Source organism: Mustela putorius, unplaced genomic scaffold (assembly GCF_011764305.1).
Source record: "Mustela putorius furo isolate JIRA1106 unplaced genomic scaffold, ASM1176430v1.1 tig00000275_pilon_pilon_pilon, whole genome shotgun sequence".
NCBI lineage: Eukaryota > Metazoa > Chordata > Mammalia > Carnivora > Mustelidae > Mustela > Mustela putorius.
In genome coordinates this window covers 7,702,328-7,712,523 of record NW_025421341.1, presented here as the reverse complement: position 1 = coordinate 7,712,523, position 10,196 = coordinate 7,702,328, and the positions used below count along the sequence as shown (strand labels likewise).

Genomic DNA, 10,196 nt, shown 5'->3' with positions numbered 1-10,196 from the left:
ATTCCTTTCTCACATTGAGGTCTTTCATCCATTTTGAGTCTATTTTCGCGTGTCATGTAAAGAAATAATCCAATTTCATTCTTCTGCATGTGGGTGTCCAATTTTCCCAACACCATTTGTTCAAGAGACTAATTTTTTTCCATTGGGCATTCTTTCCTGCTTGTCGAAGATTACTTGACCACAGAGTTGAGGGTCCATTTCTGGGCTCTCTATTCTGTTCATTGATCTATGTGTCTGTTATTGTGTCAGTACCATACTGTCTTGATGATTACAGGTTTGTAATAGAGCTTGAAGTCTGAAATTGTGATGCCACAAACTTTTTTTTTCCCCCAACATTCTCTGGCTCTTTGGCTCTTTTCCAGTTCCATATAAATTTTAGGATTATTTGTTCCATTTCTTTGAAAAAAATTAATGGTATTTTGATAGGGATTACATTAAATGTGTAAATTGCTTTAGGTAGCATAGACATTTTCACAATATTTGTACTTCCAATCCATGAGCTTGGAGCATTTTTCCATTTCTTTGTGTCTTCTTTAATTTTTTCATCAGTACTTTATAGTTTTCTGAGTACAGAGTCTTTGCCTCTTTGGTTAATTGTAAATGGGATTGACTCCTTAATTTCTCTTTCTTCTCTCTTGTTGTTGGTGTATAGAAATGCAAATTGATTTCTGTGCATTGATTTTATACCCTGCCACTTTACTGAATTCATGTATGAGTTCTAGGAGTTTTAGAGTGGAGTCTTTTGGGTTTTCCACATAGAGTATCCTGTCATCTGCAAAGAATGAGAGTTTGACTTCTTCTTTGCCAATTCCAATGCTATTTATTTATTTTTGTTGCCTGATTGCTGACGGTAGGAACTTCTAGTACTATGTTGAATAGCAGTGGTGATAGTGGACATCCCTTCAGTGTTCTTGACCTTAGAGGAAAAGCTTTTGGTTTTGAGAATGATATTTGAGAATGATATTTGCTGTGCGCTTTTCAGAGATGTCTTTTATGATATAGAGGTATGTTTCTTCTATCCCTATATTTTGAATAGTTTTAATCAAGAAAGCATGCTGTACTTTCTCAATTTTTTTTCTGCATCTATTGAGAGTATCATATTTTTCTTGTCCTTTCTTTTATTTACATGATATATCACATTGATTGATTTGTGAATGTTGAACCAACTTTGGAGCCCAGGAATAAATCCCAGTTGGTCATGGTGAATAATCCTTTTACTATACCATTGGATTCTATTGGTTAGTATCTTGGTGAGAATTTTTACATCAATGTTCATCAGGGATATTGGTCTTTAGTTCTCCTTTTTGGTGGGGTTTTTTTCAGGTTTTGAGATCAAGGTAATTCTGGCCTCAGAGAAAGAGTTTGGAAGTTTTCCTTCCATTTATATTTTTTGGAAACAGTTTCAGAAAAATAGGTATTAATCCTTTAAATGTTTGGTAGAATTCCCCTGGGAAGCCATCTGGCCCTGGGCTCTTGTTTGTTGGGAGATTTTTGATGACTGCTTAAATTTCCTTGCTGGCTATGGGTCTGTTCAGGTTTTCTATTTCTTCCTGGTTCAGTTTTGGTAGTTTATACATCTCTAGGAATGCATCCATTTCTTCTAGATTGCCTAATTTTTTTGGCATATAGTTTCTTATAATATGTTCTTAGAATTCTTGAATCTTCAAACTCAGCAGATCCCTGTGGTGCACTACTGTGTCACTCCTCTCTGGGGAGGAAGGGGCTCCTCCGCGGATCTGCCACTTGTTGGGTCCCTGCTTGTAGTGGCCCAGCTGTGTAGTAGCTCACGGTTTATGGCAACCCAGAGCTGAGAGGCCACTCCCTGGCTCACTCTTTGCCACTGGCTTCCCTGCTCTGATACTTGGGAGCTCTGCTGCAGTCAGGCACCCTTGGTCTTCCTGTGACCCCGAGGGTCCTGAGACCACACTGTCCCAGGGAGGGCTCCACCCCTGCTTAGCCACCTGAGTGATGTCTCTTATCAGACCAGACTTCTGTAAGTTCCAATTTTGTGTTCTGCTGCTCTATCACTTGTTGGAAGGTGGCTGATGGCGGCTCCCTCTCCCCGTAGTCTATCTTCCCAAATATTGCCTTGGATTCACTTCTCCACACATCCTACCTTCCAGAAAGTGGTCACTTTTCTATGTAGAATTGTAGTGATTCTTTTCTCAAATCAAGGGTTCTGTTGGCAGGTGTTCAGAATGATTTGACATCTTATCTAGCTGGATTCCTGGAACCGAACAAAATTAAGGTCACCTACTCCTGTGCCATCTTAGATTCCTTAACCCGTGATATTTTTACCCGTGATAGTTTTGACTTTTCCAGAATGTCATATAGTTGTAATTGTATAGTATGTTGTCTTTTCTTTTCCTTTCTCTCTCTCTCTCTCTCTCTCTTTTTTTTTTGAAGATTTTATTTGAGAGAGAGAGAGAGCAAGCACAAGTGGTTGGAAGGGCAGAAGGAGAGGGAGAAATAGACTCTCCACTGAGCAGGGAGCCTGATGTGAGGCTTCATTCCAGGACCCTGAGATCATGACCTGAGGCTGAAGGCAGATGCTTAACTGACTAAGCCACTCCAGGTGCCTCTAATATGTAATATGTAATCATTTCAATTGGCTTCTTTCACTTAGTAATATTTATTTAAGTCTCCTTCATGTCTTTTCATAGCTTGATAGCTTTCTCTTTTTTTCCCCCCTGAATAATCTATTGTGTGGATGTATCACAGTTTATTTATCTACTCTGTCACTGGAGAACATTGTGGTTGTGCTCCAGTTTTGGCAATTATGAATAAACACCTGTGTGAGTGTTTTTTGTGCAGACATGTTTTCAATTCCTTTGTGTAAATACCAAGGAGCATGATGGCAGGATCACATGAATAGAGTATGTTTAGTTTTGTAAGAAACTGCAAACCCATCTTCCAATGTGGCTGTAACATTTTGCCTTCTTACCAGCAATGAGTGAGAGTTCCTGTTGCTCCACATCCCTGTCAGCATTTGGTTTTGTCAGTGTTCTGGAACTTGGCCATCCTAATAGGTATAGGGTGATATATACGCATTAGCTTTTTTAAAAAAATTAATTTAAAAAAAGATTTTATTGGGTGCCTGGGTGGCTCAGTGGGTTAAGCCACTGCCTTCAGTTCGGGTCATGATCTCAGGGTCCTGGGATCAAGTCCTGCATAGGGCTCTCTGCTCACCGGGGAGCCTGCTTCCATCTCTCTCTCTCTGCCTGCCTCTCTTTCTACTTGTGATCTCTCTCTGTCAAATAATTAAATAAAATAAAATTTAAAAATCTTTAAAAAAGACTTTATTCATTTATTTGAGAGAGACACACAGCATGAGCGGGGGGGGGGGTAGAGGGAGAGAGACAAGCTCCAACTGAGTCACCCAGGTGCCTTTAGGTGTTAGGTTTTAACAAGGTCTCAGTCTTCCAAATCATTATCCAATGTTAAATATCAGCGGCATCTTCAAGAACTGTGTATTCTACAGATCTGATAGGTATGCGATTTCTGGAAAGATCATACACATTGGAGACAGTCAGACAAGAGGTTTGTACCTCAACTCAGATTTACCACCATGGACGAGTTATGTAACTTCTTTGAGTCTCAGCTTCCTCTTTTATAAAATGGAAGTAATAAATAACTAATACTTCAAAGAATTGTATGAATAAACTGTGTACTTTCTCTGATTTTATTCAAGTGATTAATACAAATATGTATTAATCTTTGTAGAATGGGGCTTAAGACTTTACCACAATTGGCTTTTCTCTAGGTTGAAAAAACACATTCACTGCACACATATCTTTGCTCCATAATCCATAATCCAGCCCACACAGTTCCATCTTTCAGGTGTGTTTGGAAAAGTTTAGCCAAATACCTTACTAAAATCCATTACTAAGGTAGATTTCTCTGGGCTGTTTGTAGGCATTTTTCCTCTTCCCATCTCAGACTTTGGGCGCGTTGGTATTACTTTTTAATTCTTTCTTAATTAGCTCTTCCTTGTTCTTCTAAAGGATAGAGTGAAATGTCTGGTTTCTAGGCTACTACATATCCTGAGTAGATGATCCGATCCCTAGGTGAGTAATTTGAGTTTCCCTGGCTTCTTTTAGAAGGAGTCGTTGTGGAAAATGATCCATGTGTTAGCTGAGACCGCTCTCTCATTTTATTTGAGGGTTGTGTGTGCGCACGCGCATGTGTGTCTGATGGTGCAGCGGGGCTTGAATTACATCTTTGGAACTCTTTGTTCTGATCTATTCAGTGTCTCTCCACCATCGAATCAGAGCTTAGGTTCCTCCTCGCTTCTGCTATCATCACCGATAACTGGGATTCAGTAGAAGTAGACAGCCAAAAATTGAAATCTAACCAGGGGTTCAATCCAAACTTCTAAAATCTAGCAGGACTGGGGTAGTAATGTGGTTTGATAATCCAGTTTGATAATCCAGAAGCGCCCTCTAGGAAATTTTAACAAAGAGTTTTCAGCAGGTCCTTTTGTTGACAACTTTATCCAAGAAACCATCTTCCCTGAGACTTTTCTGAACTTTAGACTAATCCTCTCCTCACTACAGAAGTCCTTTTGTCAGGGGAAATTGTAAGTGAACACAGGAGGGACAGACCCCTGTAAGCCCCAGCTCTGTCTCCAGATTCTTTTAATCAGTTAGCCTTTTATCTGGCCTGCCGTTCTTCTGGCCCAGCGATCTCTCATTCAAATCACAAAATAGATGAAATCATTCAGAAATCCTCTTCTCAGGCTATTTCAGTCTGTTGTCTAATTTCTGAGCCAATCAATGGCCAATTTTGGCAAATGACAAGAGCAATAATCATTCATTGGTTTTTCTTCAGGTATCATGTCCGTGGCCTTAGACCTCATATTCACAGTATTCCAGGTCACAGGTGATGGTATGAAAACCCTGGTCCATTCTGCAGTTAGATTTGAAGCTTCTTAGTAAGGCAGAGCAAATTAAAACGGAAGCAGCAGTATTATAGCCCTGAAAGCAAATGAAGAACAAATAAAATCAAAATACATGAGTCAGACTGAGTAAGGAAAACCTGCTAAACATTTAATGCAAAGTTATTGATGGGATTATATAGAGAGATGGAAAAGGTAATAATAAATTATAACAGAGACTGCATCTTGTCCCTGGCAATAAGAACCAAAAGGGCTTTAAAAAAATAATAAAAAGCGATCTCCACATGTACAAACTGCATTTGTACCGTACCATCCCCATTGTTCAAAACATGTCAAGCTTTGAAATAACATGTGTAAAGCGCCCGGCCCCCAGTATGTCCCCAATAAAGTTTAGTTCCCCTCTATTTCTCCATAACGGACATCAGTATACATTTCTTTTTCCATTCCTGAAACTGACATTTTGAGGGTCTTATAAGAGTTTTAGTTTTGAAGCATTGCTGTCAGTTACAAGTCCTAATATCCCAATTTACATTTTGAATCTCTTGAAAAGTGAATATTTTAACATAAATTCAATTTAGTGGAAAAGATTTACAGGCCCCAAGTGTCCATGTGATTACCTTTAGTCTGCTTAACTCCAGCACACCCAGATTTGGCTGATCCCAAGCCATTTATTAAACAGTTTAATTGCTCTAGATTTTCCCTATTGTGGTTCCTCTCCTACGGGTTTTATCTCCTTACATTAATACCAAGGGCCCAGGGACATCACGAGGTGACTCCAACAGAGGCAAAATCTGCCTCCTTCCTTTCTCACTTGCTGGCACAGGTGCCAAGTTTGACTTGCTGCATTTAATTGACCTTCTATGGAGACCACTTTATATCTACAGGTAATAATTCTTTGTGGAAAGCCACTGAAGATCAGAGACGCAGTATTACCGCCCTATCTCTGGATTGCTTAGTAAAATAAAATAATAACAATACTAGAAGTAATAGTAATGCTAATGGAACACCACCAACTGATGTCTTCATCAATCAATGTCTTCAATAATTTTTTTTTTAAGATTTTATTTATTTAAAGAGAGACAGAGATCACAAGTAGGCAGAGAGGCAGGCAGAGAGAGGGGGGGAAGCAAGTTCCCTGCTGAGCAGAGAGCCTGATTCGGGGCTCCCTGGGATCATAACCTGAGCCGAAGGCAGAGGCTTTAACCCACTGAGACACCCAGGCACCCTTTTGATAATTTTATGAAGGGCAAATCCTCCTTTATAGAATGTGGTGAAGGCACATCGTAGTCTCCTAACTAGACGGTTTAAAATGACATCATTACCCAGCAAAATCTCTGCTTTAGAAAATACAGTGCTTGGGAAATACCACATTATTGTGTTGCCTATTGTGATTCCAATGGCGTATTATCAAAATACAAATCTGGGTATTGCATACAATGCTCCAAAGAGCAGCTATAAAATTCTAAACTTCCCGGGCCTCTCCAGATTTCTAAATAAAATGATCTTAGGAAATCCAGAAGACGAACATCTCTGATAGGTACACACCTTGAAATATCAACAGTCAAAGAGAGCTCTAAGGGAAGGTGGCAAAGAGCTGAATCCTGCCATGTAAATGAGGTTACAAGGGGGCAGGTGTGGGGGGCATGTCCCTGGTTACCATCCAGGCCTCAAAAGTTCTGTCAGGAAGCGTGGCTGTGGTTGCCTAAGGGGTGGTCAAATTTTGTGGCTCGGGATAGGGCCTGGGCCACTTACAGGGCCCACTGGCTGGCTGGCTTTGTGTGTGGGAACCACCATGATTCCTCTGTCTGGATTACTGTCCCCTTTCCCCACTGGGAAGGCCAAGTTTGGGAAGTGCTCTTGTAATATCTGGGGGTGTCTATACTTACAATGGCTTTTTGGGTTGTCCTACCTGGCTTCTGGGGCCAACCAGAACTTCTTTTAGGGTATGCTAGTTTCAGAAAAATTCTCCATAGCACCCTTCCTCCTTAAGACTACCTTGGAAGGCTGGTCATTGTGGGCTGACCGAGGAGAGTAGCTGTGTCTGAGACACTGCAGATGGCTCCCCATTGGGCCCTTGTTGTTCCCCGAACTCACCCGGAATGAGAGAACTCCTTGTGACCAGCTGTGCAGGGGTAGCCTAAGAAGCTTGGCGCAGCGATGACTTAGATGCTCACAGGCATCAAAAGCCATCTCCTGAACGGGGCCAGGCCCTGAAGCAGGCCTTCTCTGGTATTTGAGGGAGACTGGGTAGTCATCTGTACCACTGCGGTGACCAAGTGTCCTGGTTTACCCCAGGCTGTGCCGATTTTAGCTCTGAATGTCCCATATCCCAGGACACTCCTCCGTCTTGAGCAAATGCGGATGGAGTTGCCCTCTGATTTGTCCTATCAGCTGCTGGAGAGAGCTACAGAGTTAAGGGAATGCAACATGCCTCGTGGTACTTTATTGCGCATGTACTAAGTTTTGTCTTAGGAACCTTAATAGGCCTCTGCGAGTGAGTGAGAGAGACAGATGAGGCACATTACCATCCCCCCTTCGCAGCCTGAAGAGGCGAGGCCACCTGTCCCTAGAGGCGGAATAAAAGGCCAGACACAGAACAGAGGTGCTCAGAATCTATGAGCCATGTCCTCTCCATCTGGCCATAATGGATTTTCAGTTCTGTCCGTAAGAAGACTCACTGTCGGGACCGCTTACCTGAAAAGGATGCCGGTGATGTCACTCCCTCTCTTCACCAACATTTGCTAAACTGGGCTGGGTGGTGACCTTTCCGGTAGGAGACCAAAAGGTCACACATTTCTGGCTTTAGCCTCACTCCCGAAACTGTAAACAAAGACTCCTCTGTAGGGAGGAAAAGAGAAAAGCACCAACATATTATTTCCTGGAACGTTTCGTGTCATGTTTTTTTCTGTCTGTTGTGATATTTGTCACCTGAAGAGACATCATAACATGAAGCAGACTTATCCACCAACAATTTATACTGACTCATGGATAATTCGCTTTACTGAATCTACTAATACTTGTCAAGTGCCTCTTACTCAATTCAATTCAACACGTATTTACCAAACGAGCACTTTGGTAGAGTGTTACGCTAGATGTTGAGGATCCAAAAACAGGAATAGGATTGGGAACATGCACACGAACAAACAGGGGCTGAAAGTGAGGTACAAGTAAAGACTTATGACAGGCTCTGTCCCAGTGTTTCCATGGAGCACCAGAAGAGCATGGACAAGTGCCATTTCAGCTGGGAAGGAAGACTGTACCTTCAATGGTCCAGAAATTCCAGGGAGGATATTGCTGGCAGGGTCAGGGGAGGGGGGGTCGGCTTGAGCAAAGGCAAGGGGGAAGAAAAGTGTCTGAGGGAACTGGAAAGTCATCTTGCACGGTTAGAGCAAGACAGACTAGTAGATGCAGTTGGAAAAATGAGTTGGAACCAGATGGTGAAGGGAGTTAAGTGTCAAGCCCGGGAGTCTGGACATGAGTCCCAGTGAGGGCAGACCCTGAGCATTATTCTGGGGCTAGATGTGTTTGGGAAAATGTTAAATCCTGGTGCATTATTTACATTAGGCAATCTATCTAAATAGACACTATAGTGCAACTTTTGTAAATTAAAAAGCATTTTTGAAATACACACACATGCACACGCATATACATAACACACTACCTTTGCCCTCTGAATTATGTATTTAACTCAGTATGCTGGCAGTTTGTATTTTTATAGATGCCTGTGTGTTTAAGTGTGTTTTGTTCCTGGGTGCTTACTACACTAAAATTATAGGTCAAGTTCTCCCAAAGTTAATGTTTTAAGGAGCCCATCTGCGAAATGGGGGTAGTAGAACTTCCTGCAGACTGCTGTAAGTTTAAAGAAGATAATGTATTCAAAATATCTTGGGTTGCTCTTGACACACAATATATTTTAGTAACTTGTAGCCTTTGTTCCAAGCCATCCGCATTGATGCCATCTGGGAAAACCAGCCACATTGTCACCAAAGCTCATCTGCAGACCTACTGAGGGTTTCTTTTCATTTGGGCATTACTTTTCCAAGGCTCACAATCTGCACGAACCGGGAGCGCTCTACAAATCGCACAACGGGACAGGAAGAGAAGCGTCCAGCTTTGGCACACCAAAAGCACAAGATGCCTTCATAATATTGTTAGCTGGAGGCTGCTCAAAACCTGAAGAGAAGAAACAAACCAGCAGGGCCATCTCTGCCTTCCTTGACCTGGACATCTGCCTTGGACGCCGCAAGGAGTCTGGGGCCTGGAGGCCCTGGGTTTGGAATTACATATTTACTGGGCTTTAAAGGGGAGGCATCAAGTTTTATTGGTGTGCATAATACATTTTCACAGGTACATTATAATTTTGTATTCTACTTTTTCTCGCTCATGTCATAGCATAAATAAACAGCTAAAGTAAATAGTGTGTCAACTTCACACACCACTCTCAGACCAACTCAAACACAAACCAGTTTGGGAATTTCCCTCAGGGAGAGGGGTCTTCTTGCCTTGGGGGGGCCGTGGCAGGAAGATTTCCCTCAGGCTTCCTTGTCCCTCAAAAGCAGCAGCACCTCAAAAGCCAGGGAGGAGGGAGAGAGGGAGAGGGAGGGAGGGAAAAAGGGTGTGTGGGGGGGGGGTGTGGTGAGGAAGGGGAGAGGAAGAGGAGGAACTGAAGGCAGAGAAAAAGAGAAGAGAGAAGGGGAAGAAAGAAAAGAGAGAAAGAAGGGAATTTGGGTGCTGGGGACAGGACGGGAGACTGGGGGTGGAGAGAGAGGGAGTGGGGGAGATAGAGAGAGAGGGAGAGGGAAAAAAAGGGAGAAATTCTCTGGTAGAACAGTGTTGGGAAAGCAACTAGTTAATCAAAGGGATTCCAGTTTGGCCCCGGAAGGCCCGACTCTCCTTCCGACTCATAGAAAAAGAAACAAAAACAAGAATTAAAAAAAAAGGAAGAAAGAAAGAAAAAGAGAGAAGGGAAAAGGCAGAGCTTTTCTCCCGCAGCAGTCTCACAGATGCAAAACCTTCCATTGGACTGACTCCTCATTAGCTTACTGAATCTGACAGCATAATTATCACAGCTGCTCCGCACTTAGAATAAATAAATACGAAAGTGGGTGTTTAAAATTTTTTTGAGAAGGGAAATTCAGTCATCTAGACAGTCAAGAGGACAAGTTTATTTAAAACTTTTAGATTCTTATGTATTTAGATCATTTCGGAACGAGATAATGAGATAGTTGTCTTTCAGTCTAATTGAGTTCCTAAGCTCCTGGCTGTTGGCTGTCACCCCTTTCAAACTTTGCTTTAACTT

General features: G+C 42.1%; 1 protein-coding gene across 1 annotated transcript in view; it reads right to left on the bottom strand.

Annotated features, from left to right (window-relative positions):
• Positions 1 to 3,324: 3,324 nt before the first annotated feature.
• Positions 3,325 to 10,196, bottom strand: part of CDK15 (cyclin dependent kinase 15) — an 81,844-nt gene continuing 74,972 nt past the window's right edge. Inside the window, exons 13-14 of the mRNA XM_004764172.3 lie at positions 7,592 to 7,735; positions 3,325 to 4,976 (exon numbers count right to left, since the gene is read on the bottom strand). Of these exons, the coding sequence (XP_004764229.1) occupies positions 7,626 to 7,735 (110 nt within the window). The 3' untranslated portion in view covers positions 3,325 to 4,976; positions 7,592 to 7,625. The remainder of the gene's footprint in view (positions 4,977 to 7,591; positions 7,736 to 10,196) is intronic.